The 12,099-nt window shown below is 57.8% G+C and overlaps 1 protein-coding gene across 1 annotated transcript; it reads left to right on the top strand.

Moving 5' to 3' along the window:
- The first annotated feature begins 1,921 nt into the window (after positions 1-1,921).
- Positions 1,922-11,799, top strand: TRMT1 (tRNA methyltransferase 1). Its single transcript, XM_039514271.1, has 17 exons — positions 1,922-2,025; positions 3,649-4,033; positions 4,527-4,582; positions 5,231-5,361; positions 6,000-6,187; positions 6,788-6,903; positions 7,246-7,358; positions 7,988-8,136; positions 8,291-8,374; positions 8,716-8,785; positions 8,866-9,000; positions 9,142-9,227; positions 9,602-9,710; positions 9,945-10,021; positions 10,600-10,719; positions 11,322-11,436; positions 11,558-11,799. Exons 2-17 carry the CDS (start codon positions 3,669-3,671, stop codon positions 11,639-11,641), a joined length of 1,998 nt encoding a protein of 665 aa, XP_039370205.1. The 5' UTR covers positions 1,922-2,025; positions 3,649-3,668; the 3' UTR covers positions 11,642-11,799.
- Positions 11,800-12,099: the final 300 nt, after the last annotated feature.

Here is a 12,099-nt window from a genome sequence, read left to right as displayed (position 1 = left end):
ATATATATAAAGTCATAATATGATTATTATGATTATATAATTTTAATACAGCAACAATATACAGATAAAGTTAAGAGCAGAAAAATCGTGTGTATATATAGATAAGAATAATAGAATCATGATTCTATTGTACATATACAATTTCTCTGCACTAAACTTATTCCCTCCATATTTATATATGCATGCAAAATTTAATATCCTGGCATTAACTTTATATATATATATATATATATATATATATATATATATATATATAATTTTTATAAACTAATATATATATAAAGTAATGATCTATCATAAACATATATGTGTAAAAAGTCAATATATTATAATTACATACAAATTTAAACAAAGAAATATATAAAGTTTGGTGCAGATAAATCCTATGAAACAGGAGGGTCAGACTCAACATATATATAGAAGAGGCAGGTACCATGCTTAGGAAGTTTGGATCCAGAAGCAAAATGAATCTTACAAAAAAAAAGTTGGGGGGATTGTTATGGGAGGAGTGGATTAGAAGGAGAATTGACCCCCCAAATAATAAAATTTGGGGTTTGGATTGACAGAAGTTTCCTCCAATTTTGGATCCAGAACTGACCCCAAAAAACACAAATCTGTAGGGGGTGGAGAGTTAACCCTTGAAACCATAATTTCTGGAGGCAGATTAGGAGGTTTCCCCAAATTTTGGACCCAGAACTGCCCCCTTAGAAAAAAAAATTGGGGTGGTTGAATTTCCCCCATATTTGGCTCCAGAAATTATTCCTTTGAAATCTTAAGGGGAGGAAGGAAGATAAGGAGACCGTTCCCTCCAAATTGGAGGGGGTGCGGGTCTGGATTTTCCAGATGGTGTCTGGATTATTCCTCACCCATGTTCCCTTATGGCCCTGATCCTACCAGGTGCATCCCTGATTGTCAGGAGGAGTTGGGTGTGGTGGTGGGTCTTTTTGGAGAGGGATTGGATTTTCCAGCGGGGTCTGGAGCCCTGCCCCTTTTATAGCTCTGGTTCTGCTGGGAGCACCCCACATTTTCAGGGTGTTCAGATCTGGGTTGCTGAGATGGCATTTTGATCCTCTCTGTATTTTGAGGGTCATGTTAATATCTGGGGTTCTGGCCCCACACACCCCAGTCAAGCCCGGCCAGGAGGAAGAGACAGACAGTTGAGTAGCCATATGTGGGGAAGGACTAGGATGGCCAATAGGCCTTGTCTAGCTGTGGAGTCTGCAGGCCTGGCATGCACCTGGGGACCCTGGAGGAGTGGGGATGGGGAATCAGCTTAATTTGCAGCATCCTCACCCCTTCCTGGGAGGCTGCTGAGGGCTCTCAGAGGGATTCTTGAGCCTCATGGGGAGATAAGCTGGGATGGGTTACAGACATTGTCCCCTCCCCACCCCCACCAGGCCTGTGCAGAGGACTAGGGAATGGGAATACAGATCTATACCCACTGAGCCCCTCTGCTCCAGGGGAGGGGATAGGGCCAGCTACGGATCTCCACCTCTCAGGATATGTGCAGTCCTCAGGGAGTCTGCTGGATCCCGATGGGGCTGGGGGTGGGGAACCATAGCTCAGTCCACAAAGTGGCATGTTTTGCACCCCTGTTGCCACGTGGCTTTCTTGACATGGCTGCATTTTGTGGGGTACTGGATGGATGTCTCACGCCGTTCCCTGTGTTGTGCCATGGTGGCTTTTATCATCAGGCTGCCTGGGTTGCAGTCATGATGCAGCCACATTAAAGGGGGAGCAGCCTGACAGTGATCCTCAAAAGAGGGACACGCCCCCGACCTGGCAGGGCTCCTCTTTAACCCAGTCCCTAGCTCCGCTGCCCCCCTTCTCAATGGGATAGATTTTCCGGTCGCGTTTTGGTCACAGCTGCCAAGCTATTTGTCCCTCTAGCCGCCCTGTACATGGCACCTCCCATTGGCCGGATCGGGGTCACCTGATCGCTCCCCGCAGGATACAATATGGCGCCGCCCATATAGCTGCTCCTGGAAGGCGTGGAGGGAAGGCTGAGCTTGCTGCGCTTTCTGGGTGAGGGAAGCCTGGGGGTGTTAATTAGGGGAAGGGGATACTCTGCCCCTCGCCCAAGGGAGGGCTGCGTGGACTCAGGATAAATTTAGCTTTGTGTGTGGGGGGTACCTCAAATTTCAGCTCTCAAATCCTCAGCCTGGGGGAATTGGGGATTATTCTCCCCTTTCCTCCTCCTCCTCTGAGTTATCCTGCGTGAGTCTCAAAACCTGGTATCGGCTCCTTAAACTGAGTCACCCTCCCATTCCTCCCCCACGTGAATTTTGCGGGATTGAGGGCCCCCCCCCCCGGTCCTTCCAGTGGTTTGAGCTGGCTCCCAGAAAACGTCAGGCTGAGGGGGAACGTGGGGACGTCTTGCAGTGTCATTGTAAATCTCATGACACCTGGTGGCTTGTCTGCCCCCCCCCCCCCGCCTGAAAACCTCAGCTCCTTGTCTCATGTGACTACATTAGAATCTCAAGTTAGTTTTTTTTTTTAAGAAAAAATAACTATCCTCCCTCTATTAGGGTTGCTACCTCTGAGGTACCCCCCAAAAAAACCACAACCCACCCTGTGGTATCTGAACTGTTTAATCTGGGGAAATTACCACCAAAAAAAGGGATGATCCTGGGGGAAACCTAGACTGGTGACAACCCTAGTCCTTGAGCTTGTGGTGAAAAGCTTGAAGAAGTGAACCCCCATGGCACCCATGTGAGAAATCAAATAAAAAGAACTCTGTTATTTAAAAGAAATCTGATGACTTTAAGGCAACCTTGTGACTTTTTTTTGTTGTGATGACTAATTTTTAGGTGCGTGGGGCTGACAGTGCTGTTGTATTGCAATAACACCTAAGAGTCTGAGCCATGGAGCAGGGTCCTGTTGCGTGAGGCACTGTATGGACGCAAAGATACCCTGTCCTACAGAGCTTATGATCTAAGGGTTTGTCTAGACACAGTTTTTGCACTGATTTTTTTTCTACGTACGTAGTTAGATCATTGCCACACCTTATTGCGGCTGTGGTTATAGTAGTATATAGATGTGCTGGTAAATTTACCAAAACAAGCTCTGCTGATCTAAAAACCCTTATGGGGTAGGGCTGCATCCACACCAGATTGTTGCAGCAATTTAACTAGAGCAGTTTTCCCACAAAATGCAGGTAATAGCACTTCCTTCCCTCACAGTGGTTGTGAGTAGAAAGACATTAAAGATTGTGCAGTGCTTGGGTACGACGGGAATGAGAGCTACAGAAGTAGCGTTTGCCTGCTCATTGTCAAAGCCACTTTGTTGTCCTAATTCAGATTCCTCCTCAACTCTCCTATGCCATGAGGGCTAAAAAAACATGGCAATGGCTGATGTACAGAGACCGCTGCCCATTACGCTCGCTGATATAATTTCCTTGTGCTCCCTGTCTATAGCCATCTGTTACCTCTTCTTGTATCTAGGTTGCAGGCACTTTGGGGCAAGGGCTGTCTTTGTTCTGGGGCTGAACACAGTGAGGCCGTGGCCTGTGATTCTTAGGTGTTACTGAAATACACTTAACATACAGTGCCCAGTGCACTACCACAATACAAACTGTAGTAAGACCGTAGTTTATAAAGTATGTGGGGATCCTTCAGGGACTGTTTCTCTCTTGTATTCTGGGGACAGCTGTGACACAAGATGTTCTGATGAAGGCTAAGTCCACTCTACTGGCTTGGTTTATGAGACGCTGCATCCTGCAGCCGGGCAGAACTGTAACAAATCAGCTGGCTGGAAGGGGCCGGAGATTCCCGCCACCCGAAGATCTGCCAGCCAGAAAGCTCTGTCCTTCCAAGGACATGGAGGGGGAATGCCCACAGGAAGCCAATGGCTCCCATCCAGAGCAGCGTGAGGAGCGGCCGCCTACATCTGATCTAGCGGTGGATGCTGGGAGCTGCGCTGACCCCGTGAAAACTGGGGAGACCGTGATCACAGAGGGGAAAGCGAAGATCATCTTCCCCAGTGCTAACGAAGTGTTCTACAACCCCGTGCAAGAGTTTAACCGAGACCTGACGTAAGTACAACTAAGAGGGGGGCCTGGAGCTGTCTGTCTTAGGTACTTATCTGGCCCCCATCATGGTAATAGATGAGCACTTTGCAACCCTTCAGTGAGGCTGGGCAGGGCTATTATCCCATTGTACAGATGGGGAAACCGAGACACAGGCTAAGTGATTGGCCCAGGTTCATACAGGCAGTATGTGGCAGAGCACAGAATTGAACGTAGGGCTCCAGAACACCATCGTTCCTCTCCTATTAGACCATCCCTCTCTAGTGCCAAGCACTCGCTGTTGGGGAGGGGCCTTAACGTGTCTCCAATCAGGGTCCCCCCAAATCCAGTTACTTTTCAAATCAGGGCTAACAAGACAATAGAGAGAATTGCTTGGAAAAACTGCGCAGAAGCATGAGTCCATCGGGGGACATGGCCTAGATCTGAGCCTTAATGGGCACTAAGGCCTCTGTGTGTGTGTGTGTGTCTCTCTCTCTCTCTCTCTGACCTTCTGCCTCAGGTGCGCCGTGATCACAGAATTCATTCGCCTTCAGCTTTCGGCCAAGGGGATTCAGAGTAAGTGGAAATGTCTGTCTGTCTCTCAAGAACATCCCCCGCCCCAATGCAGTGAGCAGGATGGTTAAATTAGTCCGACCCTCACTAGCACCCTGGCTTTCAAAGCCAGTCGGGACCACTGTGACCCTCTGGCCTGCTGTCCCGCCCCGAGACTCCCACCTTGAGCCCAGTGCATCAGGCCAAGGGAATGCCAGGGGCTCGGCTCTGATTCTCAGTTATTCCCTTTCCGCGCTGCTTGCAGGTGGGAATTTTAAGCTGCTTCTGTGCTCTCTCTAGTTTGAGCTCCTCCTTAGCCCAAAGCTGAAGCTAGGCTGCTCTTACACACTGTTCCTATCGCCCCTGGGATGCAGGGACTAGCCGGAGTACTGGATGCTTTGGCATAGTGGGCAGATCGGGGCATGGCCAGAGGCTGGGAACAGGGATGGTTCAGGGCCTTCCTGTTAGCTCCTCAGCCTGGGAGGGCCCCTGCACAGAGGGGCATCCCGTCCTCCCACCCCAAACTGCAAGGCCTCTTTGCCCACTGAGGTCTGAACCCAGAGACGCTGCCCAGTCCCCTTAACACCCAGATCTGTTGCGGTGCTGGAGTGGGAAGGGAGGGATGGCTGACACCCTCGCATCCGCCCCCACCACCCGCTCTGTCTCTTGCAGTTGCCGTCCCAGGAGAGGAGAAGGTCGAGAAAGTGGTTGTGGATCTTTCCGAAGGGGAGGAGGCTGGGCCGGAACCAGCGCCCGACGGGGAGGGGGCAGCGCAGACGGCGGCAGTGGGAGAAGTGTGCAAGGTGCGTATAAACCTAGCGCTACCGTCACGCCAGGCACTGCCCGGAGTGAGAAACAGTCCCTGCCTCAGAGTTCACGGGCCAGAGAGACCAGCCGATCCCTCTTTGGGTAGGATGGGTGGGTTCCCCTAAATCGCTCCACCCCAGCTGTGGCCCTCCCACACGCTCTGGGTTTGAAGCAGGGTGTGGGGAGGGAAGATTCTCCCTTGACCATCCCCCCCAGTTAGGGAGGAGCCGAACCCTCTCCCCACTTATGCTGCCTTCACCCACGGCACTGCAAAACCTGTCTTGGTGCGAGCAAGCTCTGGGCAGGTCTGCGCTCGCCCCTCCAGCTCGGTGGGTGCGCAGGGTCTCGCTAACCTTGCAGGGGAATTGGAGTTTGGCATTCAGACGGATGGAGAAACTTCCTAATCCACTGGGCTCCTGGCATCAGTGTCTGGGCAGGAGTCTCCAATGCGCTGAAGCCTGTAACCCACGTGATGGCTGGGCCGTGGGCAGAGGTGGATGAGCCTGCTTCAGCCGTAGCTAACAGACCTGGGCTTGTAGCTCGGGCATCAGGGGCGTGTGCTGTTGGATCCAGAGGCCCTGGGTTCGTTTCCCCACCGATCGCTGAGATGTGGTCCCTTCCCCACCCTGCGCAGGAAGGAGTGCGGATCTTGGAGGCTTTGGCCGCCTCGGGGCTCCGCTCCATCCGCTTTGCCAAGGAGGTGCCTGGCCTCCAGGCCGTGGTGGCCAACGATTTCTCCTCCAAAGCCGTCGAGCTCATAGCGAGGAACGTCCAGTTCAATGGAGTCGGGCACCTGGTGACGTCGAGCTTGGCCGATGCCAGGTAAAGCGGGGGGGATGGGCCACTGGCGGCATGTGCACTGAGCGGGCTGTTCTCAGCTGCCCACCGGGTTGGCCTGAGCTTCCCAATCCAGCTGGCTCAGAAGCAGGAGGGTGAATGGCCTTGTACCTGGAGGATTTTGGGGGGGGGGGGGAGAACGGGACTAAGCTCTGGTGATGGGATCTGGCGAAATCCCCAAGTGGCTGGTGAGCAGGTAGCGACTCCTGTGTCTAATGCGGTGGGCGGGTTCGCGGGACAGGCCTCCAGCCACCACGATCGCTAACTGTTGGCACAGAGGTGGGTTGGAAGCTGTTTGGGGCAGGGATTGTCTTTGGGTTCTGTCTCTGTGCAGTGTCGGGGGGCCCTGGGCCACAACTGGGCACTTGGATGCCACCAGAATACACCTAATAAATAACAAGCCAGGGAGACTGTGCCCTCTGGGGGGGGGGTCTCCAGTGCAGGGGCTGGGAGAGGGGCTGTGTGGGTGGGGGCTTGGCGGATAAGAGACCTCAGATATCCTAAGCTGTGAACTGGCCCCAAAGGCCTCCCTGGCTCTGCACTTGGGACCCCCCCACTCAGCATCTGTCCCCGTCCCGCCGGCAGGATGCTGATGTATCAGCAGAAGGCGGAGAAGCATCCGTTCGACATCATCGACCTGGACCCATACGGCAGCCCTGCCACCTTCCTGGACGCCGCCGTGCAGGCGGTGAGTGAAGGAGGTGAGTGGGGCGGGGGGGAGGGGGCAGCACCAGGGCTGCTGGCGCTGCGAGCTTCCTCACAGCAGTGACTTGCCACATTTGCAAGCTTCCATGGATGCCTTGGATGTAGGATCTGGTGGGTTAGAGCAGGGTGGCCAGGAATCCGCACTCCTGGTTCGATCTGGCCCGGGGGCAGGTCACTTCCCTCCTCCACCTCTGAAGCGAGGCCCCCAGTGGCTGTCCCAGGCTCTGAACTCTGGGCAGAGACCCACCTAGGCTGGGTTTTCCAATCCTGGAGCAGGTGAGGCCAGTGGCTGGGGGAAGAATCCTCCACTGACCACCCCCGGGATGTCCCCCTTGCAGGCCTGCTGTGCGTGACCTGCACCGACATGGCGGTGATGGCCGGGAACAGCGGGGAGACGTGTTACAGCAAGTACGGAGCCATGTCCATCAAGGGCAAGTTCTGCCACGAGATGGTGAGTTGGGGGGGGAGAGGGGGGGCTTCTGTCTCCATGCCCCATCCAGCTGCCTGCCCCCTAGAGCAGTGGTTCTCAAACCGTAGCAACCTGACGACCCTCAGTTTGATTTAAAAATTTTCATGGACCCGCCAAGCCGGTTTCTAATTTTCTCCAGGGGTGTGGAACCCCCACTCCACCCCTCCCCCAAACAGCACCCTGCTGTCAAACAGCTGTTCCGCAGTGTGCAGGAGGGGCTGGGAGGGAGGGCGAGGAGTTGATCAGTGGGGCCGGCGGCCCCGGCCGTGACTCGCTGAGCTGAGTTTGAGAACCGCTGCCCCAGAGGGAAGGGGAGCTCAGCCTGCTCCCTGGCCCATTTAGCCCTGGGGCCCTACTGGTCCTGCTCGGGCTGGGCTGAGACCTGGCGCACTCGTGTCCCAGCAGAGCTGGGCGGGGGAATCCGGCCCAGTATTGGAAGGGGAGTGTGGCCCCCGGGGCCGCACCCCAGCGCTCCACCCCTCCCCGCTCCTGCCGCACCCCAGCGCTCCACCCCTCCCCGCTCCTGCCGCACCCCAGCGCTCCACCCCTCCCCGGCCACTCCTTGAGGCCGGCTCCGCAGCGCCTGTTCGAGACCCCGTTTCCACGCGCAGGCCCTGCGGATCATCTTGCACAGCCTGGACCTGCGGGCGAACTGCTACCAGCGCTACATCGTGCCGCTCCTGTCGGTCAGCGCCGACTTCTACATCCGGGTCTTTGTGCGGGTCTTCACCGGCCAGGCCACAGTGAAAGCCTCTGCCAGGTGAGCGTTTCATCCGGGGCTGCCGGCCAAGAAGCCCACCCTGCTCTCCACAGCGCCCCCTGCTGGAGAGGCCAGGAGCTGCCCCAGCCCTGCGGCGCCCCCTGCTGGCATCCCCACTGCTTGCTGTTCACTGCATCGCCTCCTGTCTCTGCAGCAAACAGGCCCTGGTGTATAACTGTGTGGGCTGCGGGACGCACCACTTCCAGAGACTCGGCAAGATGACCAGCCACGGGAGCAAGTAGGAGGCTCTGGGTTCTCCACCTCAGCCCGGGACAGGGGCTGACTCCGATTCCTGGCCCCGGAGAGCAGCAGGAGGGGACCTGTCCTCGGAGCTGGTGCCCATTGGATGGGAGGGTCCGGGGCTGGGCGGTCCCTACGGAGATGCAGAATGGATGGGGAGAGTGGAGAGGGGGGTCCCCAGCTGGAGGGAGGCCTGGCCTGGGAGAGCTGGGGGGGGTGGAGCTGGACTAGATCTCAGGTTAGGAAAGGGGGGGTTGGAGGGAGGCTGGGATGGAGGGGCGCAGCTGGGGGAGGGGCTGTACCCCATTAGATCTCTAATCACCGTTCTGATTGATTCAGTTTTAAATACTCGGCTGCCTCAGGCCCCCCAGTGGGCCCCTCCTGTGAGCACTGCCACCAGCGGCACCAGGTGAGCTCCCCGCTCCCCCCAGTGCACCCCAGTCCCGTACGGCCGGGCACGCTGCCCTCACCTGCCGTTCTCTCCCCCAGCTGGGTGGCCCCATGTGGGCGGAGCCCCTCCACGACCCAGCCTTTGTCCAGAGGGTCCTGTCGGCCTTGGGGAGCAACCCGGGCCGGTTCGGGACACAGGATCGGATCCAGGGGGTGCTCAGCATGGTGACCGAGGTGAGGGGCCAATGGGGGGCAGAAGGGCCCTGCTGGGGAATCGGGTTGGCTTTTGGGTCTGAGTTGGGGAGCCTCTGGGAGGGTGGGACCTCTGGAGGGGGGCAGGGCCTGTGCTGAGCCACCGTGTTCCCCTCTGGCCAGGAGCTGAGCGACGTCCCGTTGTATTACACCCTCGACTGCCTGAGCAGCACCATCCACTGCAACACGCCCTCCCTGCTGCAGTTCAGGTACTCGGGGCGTTACGGGACCCGCCCGCGGGCGCCGGGCAGAGCCGGCCCAGCCCCCGCCCCTGCCCCAAGGAGCATCTGCTCTCAACACCCCTGGAGTGGGCGGGGAAATGAGGCACAGAGCCGGGAAGGGACCCGCCCCCAGGAGAGCGGGGGCAAAGAGCCAGACGGGGCCCCCCCTCCACCGGGACACGCTGCCTGTAAGGCCGGGAGTGAGGCTGGGGCTGGGGCTGCAAGCAGCACATTTCCCCCCAGGGGAAGAGCACCCCCCCTCCACTCACCACTAGGGGGTGCTGGGGAGAGCTGCTGCCCCCACCTCGGAGAGCCCCGGGGCCCGCAGGCAGCGTGGCCTGAGGGCTCCCCTCCGGTTCCAGATCCGCCCTCCTCCACGCCGGCTACCGCGTGTCGCTCTCCCACGCCTGCAAGAACGCCATCAAGACGGACGCGCCGCCCTCCGTCCTCTGGGACATCATGAGATGCTGGGTGAGTTGGGGGGGCTTAGCGTTCCTCATCCCCCCCCCAGCCCCAATCAGGTCACAGCTAATGGGGACCCCTAGCTGGCCGTGAGGCTGGTGACGGTAGCGGGGGGAGGCAGGGGGTGGGGGGTCCTATCTGTTGGGCTCAGGATTGAGGGGCACGGGCTAAGCTTCGTGCGGAGGGAGTCCAGGGCTGCTGGGAGTCGAAGTCAAGGAACAAAATGACCTGATCTCTCCCCAGGAGAGACTCCATCCCGTGAAGAGAGAGCGACTCTCCGACACCAGCCCAGCCTTCCACATCCTCTCCGTGGAGCCCACGTACGGCCTGGGGCTTCGACGGGAATCAGGCCGGCACCTGGCGCGCTGCCATCTTTGCTGCTGGTGGGAGGCAGCGGGGAGGCGGCGTGGCCTAGGGGGGAGAACGCTGGACCAGCACGTGAGACCCCTGGGTTCTAGGCGTGGCTCTGCCACTGGCCTTCAGTGTGGGTGGGTCATGTCCCACCGTGCCTCAGTTTCCCCATTTGTAAAACAGTGATACTGACCTTCCGTGAGATCACGGGGGAAGAGGCGGGGGGGGGCTGGTATAGCCTCTCCAGGACCCTGCCCCTGTAGTGCAGAGGGTCTGGGGGGGGACCGCCCAACCCTGCTGCTTCAGGGCAATGCAGCTGGCTAAGGTGGATTAAGGAGGAACTTTTCCCGGGACAGGTTATTCCAGCAGGTGTGTTGCGCAGATGGGAGACGGGGCCCTCTGGCCTGAGCCAGGGCAGCAGGGGGTGGTGGGTCAAGAATCCCAGGCTAGATGGGCCCATGGGGCTGATCCACTCTCCCTGCCCCCCAGGCTGCTGCACCCCCTGCAAAGCACTCAGCCGCCTGTCTCCCTCTCCTCCCTGCCCCAGGCTGCAGGCATCCTTCACCATCCGCGAGGACGCCAACCCCAAATCCAGGAAGCAGGGTCTGAAGCGATTCCAGGAGAATCCCGAAGCGTACTGGGGTCCCAAGGCCAGGGCTAAGGCAGGGTAAGGGGGGCCAGGACTGAGCGGGAGGGGGGTGTGCTCAGATGCAGGACTCCTGGGTTCTATTCCTGGGTGAGTGGGCTAGTTACTTCCTGGCTCCCTGCCTCAGTTTCCCCCGCTGTAGAGTGGAGCTAGGACTGACCCCATCTACCTCCCTGGGGCTGGTTGGAGACTTGACTGGTGGGCAAAGTGCATCTTTGACAGGAAGGCACCAGCTGTGACAGCTGCAGGGACGCCTGGTGGGGAGGAGTGAACGCCAGGGGCTGCTGTTCTACCTTGAATCCAACTCCAGGCCAGGACGACTCTGGATCCGGATTAGAGCAAGGTGCCACCCCTGTGTGGCTACTACCCAGCCAGGCTGGTAGCCCTCTCCTGCTTCCATTGGGTCTCTTTAAAGCCTCCAGCCCCTCTGGCTACGTGAACGCTCCTCAGGGCCTGTTGTTATACAGCTGCCATGCTCCACCCCAGAGGCAGCTGCTGTCCCTCCTGCCTGTAGCTGAGCAAACTCCACTGCTGGGGCTGAAGCTGAAGCTAACCCTGGGGGTGAAAAGCTGCTGGGCTGAGCTCAGCAGCCGTCCTCACCCAGCCCCCTCCTGCCTTTCCAGGGGGGGCATTTCCACCTCCCTGCAGGACAAGAGGAAGCTGCATCAGAACAAGCGGAAGGAGAGAGCGGAGGACAGGAGCCACTTGAAAAACATCCCCTGCAAGAGGCTCAAGGAGGTGAGGCCTGGCCGGGGTGGTTGTGAATCGGGGGTGGGGGGATCAGAGGCGTGGCAGCCCCTGGCCCCCGTGCAGCTGTCATAACCCATAACCCTGACTCTAGCTTCTCTCCCTCCGCTAGGGGAGCGGCGCGGGGGCTGAGACGTGCTGTCCCTCCCCTGAATCGGCCCCAGAGGCTGTGAAGACCGAGAGCCCCCCCCAGTAGCCCGGCCCCGGGCAGGAACAGAGGCTACGGGGCTTTATTTTTTAGTTTGGCGAAGGCGCAAGCGTTTTGTTTTAAGACTGACTGTCGTCCCCCGTCCCCCCCCCAGAGCCTCCGTGCGGCCGGCCATTAAAACAAGGGCCTCTCCTTTTTACGTACAAGCCCAGAGCCACGTGTGATGCTTCTGTGTGGGGACGGGGGGAGCTCAGCCCCCCCCTCCACCGCTTCCCAAAGTGGCCCCAAGGGGAGGGCAGGGCTGTGCCTGAGCCCCCAGCCTGGCAACTCTTCTTCCCTGCCTGGCTGGCTGGACTCGAGGCAGGATGGTGGAGCTGCTCTGCCTCAGTTTCCCCACAGGCAATTGATCAGGCAGGTGGGGGGGGAGGTGGGACTCCTGGGTTCTACGCACAGCTCTGCCCTTGCCTGGGTCTGTCCCCTCCGCCTGCATCCCCGAGCATGACTCT

The sequence above is a fragment of the Mauremys reevesii genome, linkage group 25 (genome assembly GCF_016161935.1).
Source record: "Mauremys reevesii isolate NIE-2019 linkage group 25, ASM1616193v1, whole genome shotgun sequence".
NCBI lineage: Eukaryota > Metazoa > Chordata > Testudines > Geoemydidae > Mauremys > Mauremys reevesii.
Note: the sequence above shows the minus strand (reverse complement) of the source record. Positions and strands in the feature narration are given on the sequence as shown.

Coding starts and splice junctions, on each gene's coding strand:
- TRMT1 (XM_039514271.1), top strand. CDS start 3,669: ATGAAGGCTAAGTCCACTCTACTGGCTTGGTTTATGAGACGCTGCATC. Junction 6,904..7,245: donor GCAGGCGGTGAGTGAAGGAG/GTGAGTGGGGCG, acceptor TCCCCCTTGCAG/GCCTGCTGTGCGTGACCTGC. Junction 9,001..9,141: donor TGCTCAGCATGGTGACCGAG/GTGAGGGGCCAA, acceptor CCCTCTGGCCAG/GAGCTGAGCGACGTCCCGTT.